Source organism: Pezoporus occidentalis, unplaced genomic scaffold, assembly GCF_034315485.1.
Source record: "Pezoporus occidentalis ecotype Australia unplaced genomic scaffold, CSIRO_AGI_Poc_V1 ctg153, whole genome shotgun sequence".
Classification (NCBI taxonomy): Eukaryota; Metazoa; Chordata; class Aves; order Psittaciformes; family Psittacidae; genus Pezoporus; species Pezoporus occidentalis.
This window is the reverse complement of record NW_026913350.1, coordinates 858460-882561: the sequence shown is the minus strand read 5'-3', so window position 1 is coordinate 882561 and position 24102 is coordinate 858460. Positions and strand designations below refer to the sequence as shown.

Below are 24102 nucleotides of genomic sequence, written 5' to 3'. Positions count from 1 at the left end.
CTCAGTCTCCCCTCTGGCAGGTTCAAGCCATTCCCCTTGGCCTGTCCCTACAGGCCCTTGTCCAAAGCCCCTCTCCAGGTTTCCTGGAGCCCCTTCAGGCACTGGAGCTGCTCTCAGGTCTCCCCTTCAGGAGCCTTCTCTTCTGCAGGCTGCCCCAGCCCAGCTCTCTCAGCCTGGCTCCAGAGCAGAGCTGCTCCAGCCCTCGCAGCATCTCCATGGCCTCCTCTGGCCTCGCTCCAACAACTCCACGTCCCTCTTGTGCTGCTGCCCCAGAGCTGGATCAGGGCTGCAGGGGGGGGGGGTCTCCCCAGAGCTCAGCAGAGGGGTAGGATCCCTTCCCTGAGCTGCTGCTCACGCTCTGGGGGTGCAGCCCAGCACAGGGGGGGTTCTGGGCTGAAGCACTCAAGCTGGGTCATGGGGAGCTTCTCATTGACCAACACCCCACGTCCTTCTCCTCAGGCTGCCCCATCCATTCCCCAGCCTGTGGCTGTGCTGTGGATTGCCCTGACCCAGGGAAAGGACCTTGCACTTGGCCTCGTTGAACTCCATGATGTTCCCATGCTCCCACCTCTCTGGCCTGTCCAGGTCCCTCTGGATCCACCCCTTCCCTCCCGCATGTGTTTTCTGCTTTTCTACTGTTCCAAATTCCAGCTTTTTCTCTTATTTTACTACCAGGGAGGAAATCACCCACCCGGGCAGCGAGGGAGAATGTGGAATCTCACTGGGACACCAGAAAATGAAGCTCATGGTTACAGGTACAAGCTGGGTACTAAAGAGCCCACATAGGCGAGTGGGAGCATTAAGAGGGAGGGGAAAAAAGGGGGCCAAAAGTAAAAAACCCACCAGATTTTAATCGATTCAAGTGCAGCAGGAAGGGAAATGCCCCAGAGCAGGACAGCATCAGCTGAAACCTTCCTTTGCCTTTCGTAGTTACAGAATAGAAAAGAAATCCTCGTTCACATTACAAATACAGTCCTGTATAAAAACAAGCCAACAGAAAAGGGGGGAATAAGGAAACCCAAAAGGTCACGGCACCAGTGCCTGGCTCCCCCGAAGCTCAGGAGGGAGGGCAGCTCCTCTGAATGAGTTAGGATGATTCCAGGCTTTTCCTTCTGCTTCCTGCCAGTTTGGAGAAGGGTTTTGAGCAGGAGGGTGACTGCTCCCATCCCACCCCATCGCATCCCGCATCCCAACCCGCGGCAGGTCAGTGAGAGCATCCTTGGTCCTGGAGAGGAAAAGCAACCCCGGAGGTGGTGTTGTCACCGGGGCTGGGCAGCGCTTGGGGCTGGGAATGTGTTTTGGGGATAGGGGGGAATCTGTTGCCTGAAAAACATTGTTTTCCTTGGAAAAACTAAGGGAAAGGGTGGAAAAATTATTGCCTGTAGAGTTCGCAGCTTGGCTGGAGGCGATGGAAGGGCTGGTGGGGGATGCAGCCAAATCCAGGGGGATTTGGGCCTGGGCAGCTTCGGCTGTTGGTGCTTCCCAGCTGCTTCTTGGGAAACACAAAAAATATCCCTAGATACCCCCTTGGATGGGAGGACAAACCCCTGGGAGGCAGAATTCACCCCACCCCACCCCCTGCTGCTTACAGGTGCCAAGGGTGGGCTTGGAGCCAGGAGACACCACATCCCACCTCCGAGAAGCAAAGGAGAAGGAGGAGGTTGGGAGGAGCTGGGATGCTTCATGGAACTTCCTTTTCCTTCCAACTTCCTCTGAGACTTCCCAGCTCCTCTCCATCGCTTCCCAATGGATCTTGACCATTCCCCCCTCCCACATCACCATTCCCCACATCCCGATGTCGCCCTCCTGCTGCTGCCAGACCTGATGGGGTGGATTAGCCCCTAAGATCCCACAGGGATGGAGGGACCGGGGTGGGTTGCGAGGCCCCAGGGTGCCCTGGGGTGGGCAGAGCGCTGCTGAAGGCACGGTGTCGGCCGGGGGGGGGGGGGGGTCATGTTCAGCCACTGCTCAGGCACTTCAAATTAATACAAATTAACCAAACCCAGTAATTAAAAAGGAGAAAACCAACCCAAACATTCATGAGATGTGTTAAAACAGCCGGAAAGGGGCTGTGTCAAAGCAGCGTCAGTATTGCCAACTTTGACCCCCCCCAAAAAGGTGGGAGGGATGGGGGGGTCTCGCAGGGGGATTCGGTGGGCTCTGTGTCCCCCCCATGTCCCCAGGCAGGGGGGGGAATTGAGGCAAGATGCTGACAGCCGGATCCAGCTCCTGATGGCAAAGGGGATCATCCCGGATTGAACCCCTCTGACACTGTTCCATCCAGTCAGGGAGCTGGGAAATTCCTTCTGGGAGCAAAACCCCTGGTTTTGGGGGCCAGCCCGACTCCCAGACCTGGAATTTTGGGCAAGTGTCCCAGCCCTGGAGAATGAAGCTGGTCCCTGTTCCCAAAGCACTGTTCATCCCCACCCCTGGTCCCAGTTTGCTCCAAACCAGCTGGGTTTTGCCCCAACCCTGCTCCAGCCCCCTCCTTCCTGGAACACCGGGAAGGGTGCTGCTGCTCCAAGGGAAAACCAGGCTGGGAGAAACAGAAGACGACGGTGTCCAGTGGGTGATGCCACATCCCTGCTTGTCCCCATGTCCCATCCTGGCGAGGCTTTGGGAGCATGAGAGGGAGGACACAGTGCAGGGGGGTCCACCTGTATCCAGACCCCCACTCCCCATCCTGCTGTGGGTGCCTGGTTTGGGCTCAGAGGCTTCCCAGCTGGATGGACGTGCAGCTCCCGGCTCCATCCTCAGGGGTCTTGCAAGGTGCAGGGAGGGGATGGATGTCTTGGCATCGTGTTCCTCCCCCCCATTCTGGGGGTCGTGTCATTGGGTGTGGGGCAGTTCACTCTCAGGGGGTCCTACGGCCTCTGGCTCCCACGCTGGGCTGGGGCTGGATCCAGGGCAGGTTACCCGGACCTGGGGGGGGAAAGAGGAGACGCGTTAGGGGTGAGACCCGAAGCATGGAATCACAGTCCCAGCCTGGGGTGGGTTGGAAGGGCCCTTAAAGCCCATCTGATAAAGAGCATCACTGGGGGACCTGGCTCAGGGAGGGCAGGACACCCACATCCATCCCCATCACGTGTGTGCTGCCACCCTCGGGGTGACACCATCCATGTCCCCATCCCGGGAAGCTCTCACCCCACCGTGCCCTGCTCACGCTGGAGGGCTGTGGTGGTGGTGGGGAAGGACCGGCTCCATGCAGTGGGGTGCAGCACCCATGGGTGCTCACCCATGCACTGGGGTGGGCGCACGAGAGCCTGTGTGTGCCCAAAGGTGCAGGGAGGCCTGAACAGCATCATAGATGCATTTGTTCCACCACAGCTCTCTCACTGTAGGCCCTGCCCTTGAGTTTGCATAGAAGGCTTTGGATATAATTAATTCCTGGCACCCAACAGGAGGCAAATCCCTTTGGATTTCACAGCCTTATCTCGTTTCAGCCTTTATCTGGTTAAGCTTAATGGGGAAGGGAGCAGAGAACAGGGAGCTCACCTATCTGCAGAGCTGCCTGTGGGGCTCAGCAAACACAAAGCAGCAAACAAGGGCATGAACCCCCCTAAAACTGCCCAATCCCAGCCCTGATGGAGACTCTGGTCTTTATGGTGAGGCAAGGAGGATGCAGACCCACATCTTTTGGGTTATGATGGTGCAATGAGGGACCTTGGAGGCGCTCCTGCATCCCAGAGCATCCCCAAGGCTTCCCAGCCTGGCACAGACTCACGTGTAGAGTGGCTGTAGCTGTAGGTGTGATGTCTTCTGTGGTGCCTGGTAGCCATAGGAGTCGAACCCGCCAATGAAGTCAACTGGAGAGAAGGGCAGAGGAGCGAGGTGAGCTGGGGAGGGTGGTGGGGACACTTCTCTGCCTCCCCCCCCTCTACCAACAGCACCCATGGGTAACGCAGCATCCTGACTTGCAGCAGGATGCAGTGGTGTTCTGGGCCCCTGCAGCACCCCAGGATCACTGAATCCCAGCCTGGTTTGTGTTAAAGGGACCTTAAAGCCCATCCAGCTCCAATCCCTGCCACGGGCAGGGACACCTTCCACTAGAGCAGCTTGCTCCAAGCCCCTGTGCCCAACCTGGCCTTGAGCACTGCCAGGGATGGGGCAGCCACAGCTTCTCTGAGCGTCCTGTGCCAGCGCCTCAGCACCCTCCCAGGGAAGAGCTCCTGCCTAAGAGCTCATCTCAGTCTCCCCTCGGGCAGGTTAAAGCCATTCCCCTTGGCCTGTCCCTACAGGCCCTTGTCCAAAGCCCCTCTCCAGGTTTCCTGCAGCCCCTTCAGGCACTGGAGCTGCTCTAAGGTCTCACTGGAGCTTCTCTTTTCCATCCTAGGTCATGGCACCATCCCAGTCCCCACAGCATCCTAGGGAAGTGCTGCTTCCCAGGTCTTGGCAGCAGCTGTGGTCAGAGCAGCATCACAGGGACACACAGTATCCTGGGTCACAGCAGCATTCCAGGCCTCAGCAGTGTCCCAGGGAAGTGCCATTGAGAGGCAGAGGAAAGGAGCTGGACTGACACGCAGAGATCCCTGTGGCTTTTCTCATCACAACAGCTCTTGCATTGCAGGCTGGACAAAGTGGGCAAAATTACCCTGTCATTGCCTCCAGAGTGGGCATTCAAGGAGAATTATGGGGGAATTACCTCTCCTTTAAGGCCTGTCATTTAGGGAATTGCAGACACCCATGGATCAATGTTCCCTGGTGCGATTTCCAGCCTGGTGGCTCCTTGCCCTGCATCAACCACCTATCGAGCCCTTGGGTGCTCACTGGAGGAGTCCTGGTGGCAAATCCCATCCCTTCACCATAGCTGGATGCAGTGGGAACTATGGGGGGACCTCAACATCTCCCCCGATCACCCCATGTGGCCCCAGACCTGAACCCTCCACCAGCACCCCCAGGCTGTGGTGTCTGAGCTGCTGCAGGAGCCACAGCACAACCCATCTCTCCAAACCCAATCCATTCATCCCCATGGAGCAATGAGCTGGGTGGGTTCGCACAGGGGTGTCCATTAAACAGCAGCGTGCTCAAAAGGGGAAGCAAATTGATCTTCCTGACTCAGCATTCAGCCCGCTCTCGGTTTTGACACCATCCATCCATCCATCCATCCATCCATCCATTTCCAAACCTAATATGATATTCCATTGAAAATGTGCATTTGAATCCTGGGCTCCAGCAGCATTAATATTAAAAGTGTATCGAACGCAGGAGCTGTTTGAATGCAAACACGCTCCAAAACCGGCGGCGCTGGATAAACCTTTTTGCCAGCTTCTTGGATACAGAAACAAGTTATTCCCGCCAGCAGTGGCCACTTTCACATGGAGATTTTCCTTTTCCACTACGCTGGTTCCCAGCAGGCAGAAAACATGGGGATGCTGCACGCCGGCATCACCTGGGATGGGCTGGGAGCATCCCTGGCTCTGTGGCACCATCCTGATTCCAAGGCAGGAGCTGGATGCTGGGGTGGCTTTTGCCATAGGGGCCATTGCAGAGCATCCCTGCCTGTGGTGGCTGCTGGGAGCTGCCAGCTGGCAGGAATTCATTAACAGCAGATGAGCATTTAATGTGGTTGGATGGCTCCAGCCTTCACAGCCTGGTTAATTGGGGTGCTCAGTGCTTCCGGACGGGGGTTTGCTGGGATCTGATTGGAAAGCACAATGTAGTTCCTATGAAAATCAGCCTGTAACAATCTTAAATTGCTGATTCCCTCCCTGTTTTGGGTGAAACCTGTTTGGGTGATGCTATCCATGGGGATGCTGGCTGGGGACACACATTCCCTTGTCCCTGAGCCCCAGGTGGCTCTCAAAGGGGTTGGCAGGCAATGGATGGAGATGGGAGCAAGGCTCTCCCACAGTGCCCTGACGCCGGATCCACACCAGGAGGAGCATCTACCATGAACATATCAAAGCACTGTGGTGGATCTTTGCAGCAAGGGCAATTCCCTGCCCCTGCCACACTAGAGCAGGGACCTGGAGGAGATGCTCTGAATTTGGGTCAGTGGGGAGCAGCGAGAGGGATGCCGAACCCAAACCTGGCCACACTATAGGGGTGAGCTTCCTGGCTTCAGTGGGACCTGGACTTGGGAGACTGGGCACCATCTCAGCCTCTTCATGGGCTGCTGTGGGGCCAACACCCAGCCCCATTCATTGGATGAAACTGGTCCCATTCCTGCACCCAGTCCCATGGGAGATGCAGCAGCTCAGGGCTCAGCATTCCCAGCCCTGTCCTCTGTCAGCCCTGGCCATGGTGCAGCACCCTCCCCAAGGCTGAGGAGGGCAACTGCACTGGTGGCACAGGGTGGCACATCACACCCCAGCCCATCTGCCTCAATGGGGATGGGAAAATGGGGCAAAACCCCCAACTAAAGGTATTCCTTCACCTGTGACCCAGGCATCATTCCCCATCCCTGGCTGGGAGCTGCCACCCCAGCAAGACCCTGGTTGGTGTCATCAGAGGCTGTTGTGCAGCTCTCCCACCCCATGACAGGTATCAGGAGCACTTACAGCTGTCTTCTTCCTCCAGGAACACTTTGCTGACGTAGCAGGCATAGACAAAGCCAAAGAGCTGCAAAACAGAAGCAGTCGGTCACTGGGGTGATGGGCAATGGATCAGCATGGAGCCTGGTGCTGCGAGGGGATGCCTGGAGCATCCCAAGGGCACTGGGAGCATCCTGGGTAGGATCAGTGCCTTCTCTGGGTTAGTGGTGCTGGAGCCCATCTCCAGTGGGTGCTGGTTTGGGATGCAACAAGACTGGACGGTTTCAACTGCACTATGGGAACAAGGGTGATGGCCCAGGATGGGTGCTGAGCCCCATGCAGAACCTGGTGGGTGCACGGCAGCTGCTCTGGACCCCAATTCCCTTTCAAGCTTTATTTCCTTGCAGCCCCCAAGGCTCCAGAGGAGTTTTGCATCCAGGTGCGTCCCCTTCCCACCTCCCCATGGGACGAGACAGCCCCTGGGATGTGGGGATCACCCCTTGTGCCAAGCAGCGCATCCCAGGGGCTCATCCTCCAGCAACACCTCTGTGTGGATTACACCGAGAGCTCCCCAATCCCTGCAGCACCCAGCCCACAGCCTGACAGGCTTTAGGGTGAGCAGCACCCCGGGGCGCTCTCATGGGCTCATTGCCCTCGATGCTATAAACAGGCACCGATGCACACCGTGGGACATCTCCAGCTCTGCCCATCCCAGTCCCTGCCGTCACCCCCTTCTCCCACGGCATGATTTGGGATTGGGGATGAGGAGGAAAGGAGCAGTGCTCACCGCCAGGAAGATCTGCGTGGCGCTGCTCACCACCTCGATGTACTGGTAGTCGAGCAGGCAGCCGCTGACCGTGATGACGTGATGGTCCTCGGGCGCCAGGTTGGAGTTGAGCACCGGCGTCACCAGGCAGCCCGGCCCGTTCTCCATCCACCACGAGCGGTGCAGTGAGGTATTGAAGGTCATGATGAAGTCTCGGTCCTGCGGGAGGGGAACGCAGGAGGAGGCACAGAGCGTGGAGCTCGGGGGCTTTGCAGAGGGGTTGGGCAGAAAATGGGGTTTTCCAAGCCAAGGGTGCTCCGTGAGACCCAGAGAGTGCTAGCATAGTGCAGGGCATCTCCCTAGCCTGCAGCCAGCACCCAGGGTTTGTGGCTTCCTCCTATGCTGGTGTTCATACACCAGAGGGAGAGAATCCCCTTCCTCGACCTGCTGCTTGAGAGGCAGAACCATGGGACCGTCCCTCCAGCATGGTGCAGCAATCCCATGTTTCTGCTTGCTAAAACAGCCTCAAGTGTCCTGGAGCCACATGGGAAGATGGTTTCATCCATCAAGTCCCCTGAAAAGCCCTTCTCCCCACTGTGGGCAGCTGGGACCTATGTCCTGAGCCCTCTGGGATGGCATCCTCAGAGCAGGGTGCATCCTCAGCATGGGTACACCAACTGTGGGCTGGGGATGCTCAAATCACCTAATGATGCATCATTACATGGAGTTTTCACTACATGAAGTTTTGCTCTTTTCCATGCACGAGCTCTACTTTAATAGCCATGGGAGGGAAGGAAAGGCAAGGAAAGGAAGGGGAGGAAGAGGAGGAGCTTTACCTGTGACAGGCGTCCAACCTCCAGGTAAAAGCAGATGATGAAGGCGTTCCAGCCGACCCACAGCACCAGCCACACCGCGTACTGCCAGGAAGAGAGATGCTCAGGGAATGCCCAATGGACACCCCCTGCTCCATCCCACCTCCAACCTGCTCAATAGATCCCATGGGACCCACAGCTCTGGATACAGGGCGGGACCTGGGGCTGAGCCATCCCCAGGGGGGATGATGCTGTACGCAGGAGCAGCATCCGCGGTGGTACCTACCACCATGAGGTATTTGGATCTGTACTGGATGGTCCCAAAAATGCCCAGGATGACGGCCATGATGTGTAGGAAATTAGCCAGGATGGGGGCCCATTGGTAGCCCAGGAAATCAAAGATCTGCCTCTCCAGCGCTGCCACCTGCAAGAGAGCATGGGAAGGGGCAGGTATGAAAGCATCGGTCACCACAGCATCCCGGGATGCTGGAGGCAAAGAGCAGCTGGTAATGAATGGGAATTCCTATGGATAATTGGTTGCAATGGGCTGAAACATCCGTGTGATGCCTTGGCTGGTGGGGGGTGAAAACATGGGGGGGAGTGAGGGGTTACTTGGAATATCTGGAGCTAGAAGGGGAAAGCAGGAGATACCAGCTCGTACCCACCAGCACCCTCCATGCCTCAGTGTCCCCATTGCTCAGGTCTTGGGCACTGCTTTGATCACCCTTTGGGGTGGGTTTATCCCTGGAATCAGCCTGCCCAGGGGGGAACCTGCTCAGCTCATGCACGATGCCCTGGGTACCAGCCCTCCCATTTAACACCACTGGGGTTTGATTGCTGTTATCATTGATAATCCATAAATAAGGACTTGATGCAGCTAAATAAATCACACAATGCACAAAATCAGGGCCGGTGGCTTCGGATGGAACCTGCCTTTACCTCAGCACTTACTTACGGCTTTATTTATACCAGCTCAGGGTCTATTACTCTTAATTACAGGGTTAGCTCAAAGCGATGTGGTAGCAGAGGTGATGTGGGAGCACTGGGGCATTTGTCAATGGTAAAAAATGGAGATTGGATGAGGCTTTGGGGGTTTTAGGGAGTTTTTAGGGCTCTTGAGGGCTGAGCTGCAGCATCCGTATCTCCAGCAGCTTTGCAAACCAAACCAACTCTTACATTTACCTTTGTGAGAGCCCAGCCCCATCTCCTCGCTCTTTGAGGTGCCCCAGATTCACCCAATAAACCCTCCAGGGCCCCAGGTCCTCCCTGCAGCACCGTGCCTCAGTTTCCCCTCCCAGGGCAAGGCCCTTCATCCTGGCAGGGAACTGGGAGCTTATCCTGCAAATCACAAGAGAAAATGGGCTTCGCATCCCCTGCTGCGCTCACCAGCACACAGCGAGCTGGGCTGGCCTTAGGGGAGCTCCATCCCTGCGCTTCTTGAAGCTCCCATAGGAAAATGAGGGCCCTGCAGCATCCTTGCCCAGCCACAGCTTCTCTGGGCACCCTGTGCCAGCGCCTCAGCACCCTCACAGGGAAGAGCTTCTGCCTAAGAGCTCATCTCAGTCTCCCCTCTGGCAGGTTAAAGCCATTCCCCTTGGCCTGTCCCTCCATCCCTTGTCCCAAGCCCCTCTCCAGGTTTCCTGCAGCCCCTTCAGGCACTGGAGCTGCTCTAAGGTCTCCCCTTAAGGAGCCTTCTCAGCAAAGGCAAGGACTGCTGGATCCCATTCCCTACTCTGTCACTGGGATCCATGCTGGCAGGACCCCAGTCTCAATTGAAGGTGATGGAAAGCCACAGAGCAGCCGCCGGGTCCGTGGTGCCGTGACTGAGGCTGTTTGCATTGAGCTTAATTCACTTCCACAGTATTTAAACTCTCTGAGGAAACAGCCTTTGGAAATAACAACGGGGCTGTAAATCCTTTAAATTGAGGGATATAAATAATAGATGATAACAGGGAATGTGGTACCCCGGGGGGGTTAGAGCCATCCATCGAGCTGGTGGCTGTTGACAGAGCTGCTCAGCAGGAGCTGGATGCGAAGGCTGGGTTTTGGGTACCGGTGTGTCTCCGAAGCGAGGGAAGGGACTCTGAGAGCATCTCATGGAGCTGGAGTGATGGATGGCACCTGGACGGCTCCTTAATTCCAGCCCATTGAGCCAGGACAAGCTGGGAAGAGCCTGGTCAAACCACATCCTTCAGCCCAAGGAGAGGCAAAATGAGGAGCAAACACCACGGTGTCCTCGAGGATGAGCAAGGGCTCATCTCAGGCTTCAGCTGGGACATTTGGGGGCAGAATTAGGGGTTTGCACAGTTTTACTATGTGGGCAAAACACCTTTTTTTGGGGGGGGGGGAGGAACATCCCTTTTGGGGGGATGGAAACTCCTGGCTCCCTAGGATGTGGCAGGAGCAAACCTGCCCTTGTCCTTCTGAATGTCTTCACCAAACCACCCAGGCAAGGGCAGGGGATGTTCCCCCCTCATTTTTCATGGAAAGAGTCCAAAACAGGCAGGAAAAGGCTCCATTCCCCCCCCCCCCAAAAAAAAAACGGATGTTTCCCACTGAAAACACTGTCCCTAAAGCCTGAAGAGCCCCGAGCATGCGGCTGCAGTTCTGCCCGCTGTCAGCGGGGCAGGAGCAGGCAGCGCAGGCAGGATGCTCCCGGCTGCCCCTGCCTGCAGCATCTGTGCATCAAGCTGAACTAAAGCCTCTGCCCTCCCCTGGCAGGAGCGGAGCGGTGCCCCCCGATGGGATATTATCCTTCCCCGGGTGATTCCCTCCCGAACACCATATGCCCGAGGCTCGCCGGGGATTTAACCTTTCATTTCGCTGCGTTTTGAAGAGGTTTGGGGGTTTATTCTGCCTTGAATCCAGTCTGAAGACACTGCGGGAGCATCACTGCCCCCGCTGCTGAGCCCAGCCTGAGGGATTGGGGCAGAAATGCCCCATTCTAGGAGTCTGGGGCAAAAATGTACCGGGGTTCAGGGAGAAAACACCCCCCAGCAGAGCTGGAAATCAGCATCCGGCCCTAAGGGGATGCCAGGTGCTGTTGGTCCCCATGAGGGATGTTTCCCATAGCCCAGGCCTGGATGTCCTTGCAGCAGGTCATAGAACCAGAGAATCATCACAGCCTGGGTTGGGTTGAAGGGACCTTAGAGCTCATCCAGTAAAGAGCATCCTTGGGCAAACGAAGCTCCGGGGGCTCCCAGATCCTGCCCCCATCCCCAGGAGGAACAGCCAAGTCCAGCTCCCATCCTGCTACAGGCACCACACCACCCTCAGCACCCTATTGCAGGCTCTGCCACCATTCATTTTGATGCAGTTTACGGCATTTTGCTCATTTTCCCTTTGCCATTGGAGGTGTTTCCATCATGTGGTTCCATTCCCAGCTCCGCCCGGCTCCACTTTGGGGAACAGCTGCGATTGGAATGAGCGAATTGACTATTAAGGAGGTGCAAACACCGCTGTGAACCCGGGGACTTCAGTTAATGACTTGGAAACAAGTTCTTGACCTACTTCCAACTTGCAAAAGCCTTCGTGAAATCACAGAGAAAGAAATTAAAGGGGCCAGAGCCTTGATTGCTCTGTGCTATGGGGTGGAGATGAGCAGGATGCGGCCCCTGGCCTAGAAGATGCTCTGAGATGAAGCAGTATGAGCAAAAAGCAGGGTGAAAGAGGCACAAATTGGGACCTTCCTCAGCTGTTGCAACCTCAGTGGGTTTGGGGGGGGGTTCTGGCCTTTGCAATGCCCCTTTTCCCCCACTCCCAATGGATTTAGGAGCTCATGGAGCAGCCCAGATCTCCAGGATGCAGCTGCAAGTGCTGGGGGCACAGGCAGAGATGTAGTGGAGGGGTGAGATTCCTTGCCACAGCTCCCCATCAACCCCCCCAGCGCCCAGCACCCATCCCCCTGGGCTTTCCTTCCTCTCGCCTGTGTTTTCCCACCCCCATTCCCCTTTATTTCATTTCCCTGCATCCGGCAGCGTTGCCATGGGAACACGGCGGCTGGATGCGCTTGTCTAGACGCTGCACCCCAGGAGCCCGCCGCCGGCATCCCCCACCATGGGCTGGGTGCGAGGTCACCCCCTGCATCCCTATGGCTGCATCCCCTCCAAGCTCCTGGCTCCATCCATCCCTGGGGGTTCCCTACAAGGAGGGCTGGGAAATGCAGCTTGGGGGTGGATAATGGGGATAACAGTAACCATCATCACCATGGAATCATTGAATCCCAGGCTGGCTTGGGTTGGGAGAGACCTGAAAGCTCATCCAGTTCCAACCCCAACGCTTTCCACTAGAGCTGGGCCCATTGCTCCCAAACCTGGAAGTTTTGGGTGGATTTGGCTCTGTCTGGCTCCGATCTCCCCAGCAAGGACTGCAGGGGACTGTTATCCCTGGAGGAATGTCAACAGGGGTTATCTTTCCCAGCAAACATCACAGCTTACCCCGTGAGGAGGCTGCTTCAGCTCTAACGCAATGCCACATCCATTTAACTTCCATCCAGGATTCCATCTCTTATGTCCACTGTCCTATAAGTGCTGAGACGAGACTTTCTGCTTTCCCTCCTCTCCCAGCAAGGGAGTCACTTTTCCATGCCAGGGGAAGCCAAAGAAATCCAAGCAGCTCAATTCCCCTATTGCCTGTCAGAGGCTGAAGCCCCAAGGTCTCTGGTGCTGGCTGGGAAGGGTTGATCCTGCACTGCCCGGGTGCTGTGCCATGCCTCAGTTTACCTGGGAATTGGGCCCAAGTCCCATTGGCCCCGCTCAGCACCACACTGGGAGCATTTGCTCTCTTGGTTAGCTCCATCAGTGTAGGTCTAATGGGGAAACTGAGGCACGGAGGGATGGTGGAGGAGACCAGAATCCCAAGCCTTGGAGAATGGCTGTGCCTTGAGGACAATGGGTTGGGAGCTGCTCCAAAGCCACCAGTGCAGGGCTGGGACTGCTGGGCTGGCTCGAAGAGATGGGATACGGGCTGAGTTACAGCCATCAGGCTAAATTAAGCCACAGTTCTCCCTGGAGATGCTGAGTGGAGCTGCATCCCTGACCCCAGCACAGCATCTCTGGTACCCGGACTGGCTGCATCTCTCCGGTGCCGGTTTTCCCATGGGATGCAGTGGGGAAGGGGATATCCCCCACTGCCCATGGAAACCCCAACACTCACCCAATGTCTTGTCCTGTGGCTGAGGGGGAAGAAGGAAGCTTGAAGGAACCAGCGCTCCAGCAGGACACCCATGGGATCCTGCCCTGCTCTGTGTGGAGAAAGGGGCTTGGAGCTGGGAATCTTGGGCTGAAACCTGGGAGAATTTGGGCTTAGATCTGGGGACCTTGGGTTTAAATTTGTGGGATTTTTGGCTTAAATCTGAGGATCTTGGGCTTAAATTTAAGTGGTCTTCATGTGAGATTTGGGGAGTTTGGGGGATGAATTTGGGGGATCTTGGGCTTAAGTCTGCAGATTGTGGGGCTTAAATCTGGGGGACCTTGACCTTAAAGTGGAGAGATCTTGTGTTTAAATTTGAGGGATTGAGACTTAACAATGGGAGATCTTGGGCTTCATTTTAGGAGATCTTGGGCTTAAATCGGGGGAGTTTGGGGCTTAAATTTGGCAGACTTGGTGCTTAAATGTGGAGGATCTTTGGCTTAAATTTGGGGGGTGCACAGATATGACAAATGAAACGGGGCACCAGGAGAGATACAGGGAGCCTGACACATGAATGACAAATGATGCGGGTGAATCCACAGGGGTTGGACAAGGAATGGGAGTGAGCAGGAGCAGGATGCTCCAGGAAAAGCAGGGTGGGAGGGGATGGATCCTGACCGAGATGTCCCCATCCACCCACGCTGGCCGAGCTGTTTGGCCAAGGCTTAAGCCTCAGGCAATTTCGATGCTAATTCTCCCCGCTAAGTTCTTTAGCTGCCATCTGCGAGGAGCAAGAGGTGTTTTCCTCCGCATCTCAAATGATGCCTCAAAGACAGCGTTAATATAATCCCATGGGGGAGGAAAGGAGGGGGAAATACATACAGATATATATAGAGAGATATAGAAATCCAATTTACTGACTTATTTAGTGACACTTTGTGTAATCAATTCTCGCAGGAAAGAAAGGCTGATTAAAGCCAAGCGCATCGCTATGGAAACCGGCATTCCCTCCTCCCACGACCCGCCGGCTGGGAAGGGTGAGGAAATCTGCCTGGTAACAACCCCGTTAATGAGCCAGGGAGCCCAAAGAATCCCTGGAAGCGCCGCTGCCGCCAAAGGAGCAGCCGGGAGCAGCCGGTGGGGAGGCGAAACCGAGCCGCGCTCCCCAAATATTGATTCAGATGGAAGGGGTTTGGAGGAGGAGGGGATGCTCCTGCATCCGGGGTTGGTACCCAGGGGTGCACCCGGCGAGCCCTGTGGGGGCGGGTGTCTCTTATCCGGTTGTTTGGCCTTCAAAGAGAGGATGAACCCACCCTGACACGAAGGTTTGAGAGATTCAGGAGGGAGCTGCCAGCACAAAAGGGGGTTCTATGATAAACCCAGTGGGTTTCCCTCTCCGCAGGGCGATTCCCCAGCCCATGGGCATCACTTCCCGTTGTCTGTGCTCATCTGCCCCCGTGGGCCAGAGTTCCTTCGGGAACTGGGGATTTATTCTTATCTCTCCATCGGATAATGGCCCTCATGGAGGGTTCAGGGGTCTCCTCCTGCCTGGATGCATTCCTCACCTCAGCACCCTGCAAGGAGAAGATGCTTGAGACACCCATGGGTGCTGCTGAGGCAAGGGTAAATATTCCCATGGGATGAATATAACCCCTCCCTTGGGTGTGGGAAGTGGCTGGGGCTGGCAGTGAGCAGCACAGAAGGGACTTGGCCATTTCCCCATGCACTTGTGATGCTTTTTGGGGTGCTTTAAGGAGCGAAGGTCTGCACAGGGCATCCTTACTGCTGCTCCTTGTCGGCTGAGGGATTTAACAACAATCCCATCCCGTATTTTCCTTACATTCCTTCCATTACCACCACTGTCACCATGACCAGGGATGTGAGTGGAACTTCACATGTGAGAGGATGCTTCAGCAACGGGATCATGGTCCAGCCCGGGGACCAGAGCATCCGGGTGCTGCATCCCAAGACTATCACAAACCGGAGCACCCAAAAGGATGTGACATCCCACTAAAACCAGAAACCTGGATATTCTGAACCATTCCAAGGAGCTGTTAAACCTTCCCATTCATCCTGAGGAGCATTTACTCAGGCTCCTCTCAGTGTGTGCTGTGGCCACCGGTGCGTTGTTAACGCATCCATCAGCAGCAGTGTGGCCGGGAGCTCATCAGAGACACCTCCAACAGCCATAAAAGCCACTTGTATTAATGGCTCTGTCCTCCTTTTATCCCCACCACGGCCAGGAGGGGGGTTTTGGGGTTGATTTTACCACTGCTTTTGTTGCTTGGTGATGGATGGGGAGCATTGGATCCATCCCAGTGCCCACCCTGGGGCCTTCCTGCTCTACTCGGCCACATCCTTCAATGACACTGGGGTGACAATGACACAGCTGGGATGATGCCACCCCAAGCATCCCAAACCCTGCATCCAACAGGGATGTGAGCCCATCCCCCTGGCATCAGGGCCAGGCCCACATCAAGGAAAACAGGATTTTCCCCCAAACCTTGTATTTTCTCCCCCCTATAACCCCATGGGATGGCTTTGCCAGTTGGGTGATGGGTGCTACTCTGAGTCACCCCCCTTTTGGGTGCACCCACAGGAGGGATGAAGATTTCCATCTCAAAATCTCTGGGGAAAACCCAACCCTGCAGCTCCCATGGCCTGGACACAGGAGCTGGGGGGACTCCTGGGGTCCCCATGTGGGACACCCCATGACCTGGACACAGGAATGATGCTCACACCACCTCCTGGAGTTCCCCTGTGGGTCCCCCCTGGGGGCAATGGGGCTCTCCCTATGTCCCCCTGCTCCATCCCCACCTCTGCTGGTGGCAGACACTCACCTCGGCACTGATCCTGCTTCCCCATCCCTCCCAGCTCTGCTCCGTGTGCCTCCCAAGGGAAAGTGAGGGGATACCCTGGGTGTCCCTCAGTGATGGGAATGTGACCACGGCCAGGCTGGGCATGAGGACTCCCAGCCCTTGGGGACCAGCCCCACAGCATCATCCCCACCAAAGCCTGCCTCTGGCACCATGGGGCTCTCAGTGGCCCCAGTGCCATGCCAGGGGGATGCCACCCCCAATACACAGGTGCCACCCTGCCACAAGCCCCATCAAGAGCCATCTCCAGCCCTGGGGAGCAAAGAGGCACCCCCAGACCCCCCAAACCTTGCTGCACTCCGAGCACCCCATCAGCCACCCCATACACAGGGACTCGGTGCCAGCCCTGAGCCACCCCGGTGCCTGTGTCCCCTCCTCCCTGAGCCAAGGGAAAGCGGTGCCAGATGCCACAGAAAGGGGCCAGGAGAGGATGGATTCACCCGAGAGCCCTGGCAGCTGCCAAAGGGAATTGGCAACCGGGTGGTGATGGGCTGGAAGTGGCAGCAAGGGAGGGGACAGCAGGGGCCAGGAGCGGGGGGGGGGCCTGGAGGTGCAGATGGGGATGCTGTGCCCCTGGGTAAGGGGGACAGGGCTGGTTCCTGAGCCAAAAGAGGGCGGAAAAGAAACGGATTGAGAGTACAGGGAGAGAGCCCGGGGGAGACGGGACAAGGACTCTGAGCGTGACATTTCCTGGCAGGAGCCAAGGCCTCACCATCAATCTGAGCCATTACTGCACAGGAGCAGGAGCAGACAGGGCTTCCCAGGGGCTCCCATTAGCGTCAGCATCCCGCCCTGTGCTGCGCGAGCATCCTCCATCCCGCTCGGAGCATCCTTCATGCTCACCCGGAGCATCCTCCGCTCTCATCTCAAGTACCCTCCATGCTCACTTCAAGCACCATCCACTCCCCGAGCGTGAGCACCCTGAGCACCCTCGACTCCCACCTGAGCATCCTCTGTGATGATGCCAAGAATCCTCCACTCCAACCGGAGCAGCCTCTGCTTCCAACAGGGACATTTCCCACCTGGGGCTCGTACCTGGGTGTCCCTATGGGATGGGACAAGGTGCTGGGCAGAGATGCACCACTCCAGTGACAGCAGAGTAGAGGGGATTCTCCTCCACTATTTAAACACTACCAGGGCTGCTCCTTTGCCTTCCCACTTCTCCCGGCTGTGATGTCCAGAGTTGGACAATTGGAATAAACAGCAGCTTTCAAATGGGGGGAAGGAAAAAAGCCCCATGCCCAGGGGCCTGTCCTGAGCCCCTCTGAGCATCCCTTGGGATTCAGGAAGAACATCTCCTCAATCAACCCCCAATGCTCCATCACTTGGAGGCAAAATACAGCCCCCAGCTCCATGCTGCGATAGCGATAAGGACATCACAGGGCACCCCGGGAGGATGAGGGATGTGGATACAGCCTGGAATGCTGGGATGAGAGGGGTCTGAAGACGCCTGCCTGTCTACTGATCTGCTTGGCTGGGCGCTGCAGCAATCAATAGCCAATAACCTGCATGGTGCTGAGGAGCTGTGAGGACGTGTGGCTGGTGCTGATGTGAACATCAGGGTCTTAGGGGGGTGCTGCCGGGGGGCTCCTGACTATTTCCTTCCCTCTGTATAAGGATATCCCCAAGCCCCCTCCCTGTCATCCCACGGACCAGCAGAAACCAAGCTCCTCAAGACTCTGCTTTGCCGCATCCTCCAACCTCAGCTCTCCTTTCCCAATCCCCTCCTGAGGTCCTGGGGATGTATTTTGGGATGGGACACCCGGCTGGCAGGGCTGTGGTCCCAGGGGTGATGCTCACTGCCCCCCCTTCAGTCCACACCTTTCCTCCCGCACTGGTTTTATTCCTCCTCTTCTTTCTTCCCATTACTGAAACGAGCATCATTGATTTTTTATAGTGCTAATTCTTCTCCTAACAGAAAGCCACCTGGGATCACATCAAATTGCTTACCAGCATCCAAACACTATTATGGCAGCTCAGGCCCTTTCAGCAGCCAAACGAGTCAGCTCGATAAGAAACAGCATCAAGTTTGGCTGGATGAGGCTCCTTTTCCCAGACATCAATTAGGCCACCTACTTTTAGGCTTTGCTGATCACATCATGCATCAACCTTCCCTTGCCGTGCTCTCGTGGCTTCGCCATCAGGCCATGCTCATCCTCTTTATTTGCTCTATAACTGAGACATTCATTTCCCAGTGCCCATTGCTCCCAGCTCTGGCAGGAACGGGCAGGAATGATTTAAGTTCTCCAACCACTCGTGTTAATGCTCTTGGGTGTACGTTTGCTGGTCTTGTAAATGTAGACGCACTGCACTTTAATCGCGGGTTTAATTGCGAGCAGGAACGTTCCTGCTTCCCAAATGTGCCCATAAACCTTTATAGCTCTGCCTGGGAACAATGCGGCTGCAATGGAGGATGCGCGTCCACTGGGATGGAATAAAAGGACCCCAGCCTGGTTTGGGTTGGAAGGGACCTAAAGCTCCTCCAGCTCCAACCCCTGGCACGGGCAGGGACCCCTTCCACTAGAGCAGCTTGCTCCAAGCCCCTGTGTCCAACCTGGCCTTGAACACTGCCAGGGATGGGGCAGCCACAGCTTTTCTGGGCACCCTGTGCCAGCGCCTCAGCACCCTCACAGGGAAGAGCTTCTGCCTAAGAGCTCATCTCAGTCTCCCCTCTGGCAGGTTAAAGCCATTCCCCTTGGCCTGTCCCTACAGGCCCTTGCCCAAAGCCCCTCTCCAGGTTTCCTGTAGCCCCTTTAGGCACTGGAGCTGCTCCACAGCCGCCTGAACCCATGGTCCCTTCTTGGGCTGGTCACCCAGGCTGGTGCTGAGGTGGGTTGGTGTTTTTCATGCCTCCAACACACACAATTCCCACCTTGGAGCCGTCTCCAGATCCTCAGCGCTGCCCATCCCTGGAGCATCCCTATCCCTCCACACCAGCACCCACCACCCTGCAGCATCCCTGGGCACCGAGGCATCACCGCGCTCATTGTGTCCCATCCCATGGGATGGGGTGCAGGGATACGAGGGTCTCACCATCCCTATGCCACTGCCAGCCCCCCATTGCCATGGCAACCATGCAAATGTGAAAGCTTTCCATAATCATTAGGGAGCAGAGCAGTATAAACAGTGACTGCAGCAGATTACATGCCGATTATGAACAGTCGCACCTTCTGAGTGCTGGTAATTACACCTAATTGTGCATTTAATTGTGTAATTGAAAACCCCCATGCACAGTTCATCCCGGGCTCTGTTCCCCTTTCCCGGCAGTGGGAATGCGGTCAGGGGCAGCTCCGGCCCCGCTGTCCTCAGGTCATCCCTGTGCTGGGAATGGGGCACGGTGGGAACCACGCGAGGACAAAGGATGCCGGTGGATGTTGGAGGTGCCAGAGCTGGAGGCCAAAAGCAGGGAGACGGGGACAGCAGGGTCAGGAAGCGGTGCAGTGGGGTCCTGCCGGGGATGGGGATGTCACACAGGGCTGATGGGTGCTTCAGGGATACAGGGATGGACTTTGCGCATCCTTCCTTAGGCCGACCCTGTTAGCTCCTTCCCTGGGCTTGGTGATGGGGGGAGTTCACATCCCAAAGGCTCTCAGTGCCCTGTGTGAAGCCCATGGATCAGGGAAGCAAGGAGGGAGGGATCCGTGGCCCCTCGCCCTGCACCTCAACCCTGGGAGGCTGCGGGGGGAAGGATGCCAGTGCCGGTGTGGTACAGCATGGCACAGCACAGCACCACACACTGCCACCCCGGCAGGCTCAGCCAGGCAGGAGGTGCCAATGGAGCTTTGCTTTCCCAGCCAATTAAAGGAGAAGGAGAGGAACAAAGAAGGAAAAGGAGCCCTGGTTCGGAGCAAAGCTGAGCTGCATCCCACCCCCGGGGAGCCCTGTGCTGTGATGGGAGCACCACCGGGGCATGGAGGAGCCCACCTGAGCATCACTGAGTGGGATGGCCGGCTCCAGCCTGACCTCAGCTTCCAGCATCCCACATCCTGGAATCCCATATCCCTGCCCACAAGATCGGGTACAACCCTCTGCAGCAGCACAGCTGTCCTGGTCTGCAGCCAACACCATTAGGCTTCAGAGTTAACAAGAGTCATGGCTTGTGGCTCCATGTCCATGCTTGCAGTAGTCGGGTGGTATCACCCCCAGGTCCATTTCCCATCCAACCACCTCAGCAGCTCTCATCTTCACATAAAGATAAATCCTCCCAACATCACCCATCCCAGAGAAAGGTTCCCAAAGCCCCCGGAACCCCCCAGGCTTTCCCAAATGCTGGGAAGGACCAGCAGAAACCTGAGAGTTTTGATTTCATCCCACCTCATCTGCACAAATATCTCCCGGCAGCTCCTCTTGATGTGGGGCAGGGCTGGTGGGCATCTGGCAAGTGCATCCCTGGGGTTTTCCCAAAGGAAAAAAGAGAGGCAAAATCCAATCCCTTGGGAATGGTGACCCCGTGTGCAGCATCACCTCACTGAGTGCTCAAAGGAGCACGTGGGATATTTGATGCTCCAAAGCTGCCGTGCCATGGCCCAAACACCGGTTTCCCAAACCTGGTTCAGGCACAATCACTGCCCCAAGGGCTGTGCTGGGCTCTGCCTGCAGTGTCCTGCCCCTCCAGACCTGCCCTTTCCAACCCAGCACAGGGGACCTGGCCCCCAGTGGGTACCAGCAGCATCCTCTATCACCATGAGCATCCCCCGTGGGGACACAAGGGACCAGGAGCGCATCCCCAGGTTGCAAATACTGGGGAAACCAATGGTTCCATGGTGGCACACAGGGAGCAGCGGGAAGGTGCCTGCAGGAAGGGGGCCCAGCAGTGAGGACCAGCCAGAGGTGATGGTGTCACCCAGGGCAGGCTGCTCCTCACCCACACTGCTTTGCTTAAGGGAAACCGAGGCTGATGAGGCCTGGCAACCAGCGTGCTGGCTGTCGGCACAAGGTGACCCTGCAGCAATGGGGCACCCCCAGTACGCACCAGTCCAACCCCAGGCACTGGGAGCACTGGGAGCATGGCAGCCATCCCCCCCCACAGCACAGAGAGCCGGGGTCAGGCATCATCCCTGCTCCCCATCATCCCCTCCCAGCCCTCAGCATCACCTGGGCTGCACAACTCGACCATGTCACCTCAAGGATGAATATTGGCCTTGGTACCCAAGGGGACCCTGATGGCTCAGCCCAGGGCTGACGCCCCTCATCCTGGGCAGGGCACCCAGTGGTACCTTTTCCTCATGGACCACATGGGTACCACTGCTGTGGAATGGGGTGCTGAGGGCAGAGAGCATCTCCCCATGGCCAGCGGGATGCAAGCTGCTGCTTCCAGAGCTGGGAGAGCATCCCACAGGCTGGGAGGGGATGAGCTGTAGGATGGGGTGAGCCTGAGGTGGGAGAGCCACTGGCGAGGGGCATTTACAGAGCCAAGCCTTTGGGAATGCTGGCAGCACCAAGACACACAGAGTAAGGGGTGGAGAGCAAAGCCTGACCCCCATCTGCAGCACCAAGTTTCTGCTCTCCCAACTCGGTTCAGTTCTTCCCCTACAATAAATAGGTTAAAATCCACTGGATCTGGGATATGGCAGGGAATAAACACCAACAAGTGACCGAGAGCCAGGAAACTCCTGCACGCCCAGAAAACACCCATCAGGTTTATCCTAAGGGGGAAGGCGAGCAAAGCGCAAAGCAAGGCTTTACGGATTGAACCAGGGGGACGGCTGGGGACACAAGAGGGCATTCCCACTGGGAATGGCAGGACTCCAGCCTGCGGTTCAGGGCTGGCTTGGAGCATTCCTGCATCCCGCCAGGAAAACCCAGTGCCCCCCATCCAAGAGTGGGGACCCTCCCGCTCTCTGCCTTCCAAAGAATGGAGAATGAACGAGAGCAACGCCGGGAAGAAAGCGCGGGTCAGCGGGATAACACCGTCATCCCTGGAGCTCATCCGGAGGCTTTCCATCACTGCCTCCATCCACCCCATCACCCCCGATCCCTGGGGACACCAGGGCTGACCACCCTGCCTTTCCACAATCTCCTTCCTCACCACGATGAGCCCCAGCATGGCCATGAGGCAAGTTGTAGGGAGCTGATGCTCTGTTACTGAACCACCCACCCGGGATAATCCATCACAACCTGCTTTTAGTGGAAACCCCCCCAAACACCCCATGCGCTCCCATCGCTGGCTCCGCTGTGGGCAGCCTGATGAGGACTGACCCCCAGGCAGCAGCCAGCACAGCACCCTTCTGAAGGCCAACAATCCCATTAAACCCTTCCTTTCCCTCTGCTCCCACCATCCCAGCATCCCCCCGCCGCGGGCAGACGGGTCCCACTTGAAAGCAGGAGAGTTTCCAAAGTGCTGGCAGTGGCTCCAAGTTTCCCTTTGGATCCAGCTCGGGGGAGCAGCACCCCAAGGAACATCCTTGGAGTGACCAGGATGGGAAAGCGCCGGCGGCAGCGAACAGGGAGGGAAGAGGATGCAGGTGGAAACAAAGCTCACACCTGCTGGAGACACATCCCTCAGGCGCTGACAGCGCAGGGAACCGGCTCCCATCCATCTCCCCAGCCGTGACTCCAGCCAGCGCCGGATTGAGGCAGGGGATGAGGGGGGCATCTCATCTCATTCCTCATTGAGTGTTAAATCTCCTTGGGGTATAGGGGGGGGCTTGGGTGTCAGTGAAGCATCCCCAAGCCGGTCCCACAGCAAGGTCACCGCCGACACGGCGCGGGTAGCGGTGACAGCAGCGTTCGCACAAAGCACGACCCGGCATGCTGATGAGCGCGGGCGGCCCCTCGCCTTACCAGCTGCAGGCAGCAGAATCCCACCAGCGTGCATCTCCCATTGCATCTCCCCATGGTTTCCCAGCCGGAGCCGCGGATTTTCCTCCACCGTGGCCTCGCGTCGCCGTCCTCCGACTCCTCAGCGGCAGAGCCGACACCCGGCGAGCATCAGCCGGGCACCAGCAACATGTCCCGCTCCGCAACCCCCGGCCAGCCCCGGTACTTTCTTCACAGCAGCCCCGCCATCTCCCGCACCCTGCCAGGGCAGCGCAGAGCCGGGATGGGCTCAGAAAGGGGCATCGCCCCCCATTCTCCGCCTTCCTCCCCGCTCCAAGCCAAGTGCGCTCCAACACCCCCCCCACCCCCCCGAGCCCGCTACAGCCCCATCCCTTAGCGCAGAGCCCCCGGGGCCGCGCAGCCCTCGCCGCCCATCCCCGGAGCCCGCAGCTCTATTGTCTCTCCCGCACAGCCCCGGGGGCGGGCGGGGAGGTGGCGGCGGGGTGGGGTCGGGGGCGCGCCGGGCAGGGCGGGACGCGGCCGCCGGAACAACGCCAGACGCGCTCCCCAGCGGGGCCCGGCAGGCGGAGCGGCCGGGAGGGGCGGAGGCTAGGCCGGGCACGCTGCGCAGCGACGAGCCCTTTAGTGGCTTCCGGGGGCGCCGGGAGGTGCGGACCCTTCGCTGCAGGCGCTGCTGCCGGTAGCGCCCGCCTTCCCTTAGCCCGGTATTGGCCTTTTTAACGGCAGATTTCTATTCTATTATTTTCCAGGTGGGGATGGGTTAAACCCCGGCGATGCGAATGCAAAGGGGCTGCTGAGCTGCTGCCCTCCCCTTTCCCTCGGCCCTGCGGCCCTTGGGCGGTGCCTGGACCCGCAGCACGGGGACCCCGTAGCCGCCTCCTTTGGGGTGGTGGTGCCGGGGCAGCAGCGGGGTTCGCAGGGAGGGGAAGCCCCCGAGCATCTTCCCCCTGCAGAGCCCTCAGCCCGGCACCCGCGGCTCCAGGGCCGGCAGCATCCACCGGGGCTGTGGTCCTGAAGGGCTTAAACCCAGCAGAGCTGACAGGGTCCGGCCCCAAACCGCCACCCACCCTGCTCGCCTTTGTTCTGCTTTCACAGCACGGCTTCAGGGGGATCGGGGAGCGCACATCCTCCAAGGAACAGCTGGGATGCTGCTTTAGGAACCTCCTGCCGAAATGCCACCGGCACAAGGTCTCGGGAACACTTTGCTGCTTTTCCCTTCCATGATTTCTTAATCCTCAGCTCTGGTTTTTATAAGGAACCATCTC

The 24102-nt window shown here is 57.5% G+C and overlaps 1 protein-coding gene across 1 annotated transcript; it reads right to left on the bottom strand.

The window, feature by feature from the left end:
- Positions 1 to 1615: 1615 nt before the first annotated feature.
- NKAIN1 (sodium/potassium transporting ATPase interacting 1) lies at positions 1616 to 23169 on the bottom strand. The gene is made up of 7 exons (XM_062611407.1): positions 22841 to 23169; positions 8338 to 8475; positions 8076 to 8156; positions 7261 to 7458; positions 6501 to 6561; positions 3725 to 3806; positions 1616 to 2922 (listed from the first exon to the last, which is right to left on the bottom strand). The coding sequence occupies exons 1-7, from the start codon at positions 22892 to 22894 to the stop codon at positions 2913 to 2915; spliced, it is 624 nt and encodes a 207-aa protein (XP_062467391.1). The 5' UTR covers positions 22895 to 23169; the 3' UTR covers positions 1616 to 2912.
- Between the last annotated feature and the right edge of the window lie 933 nt (positions 23170 to 24102).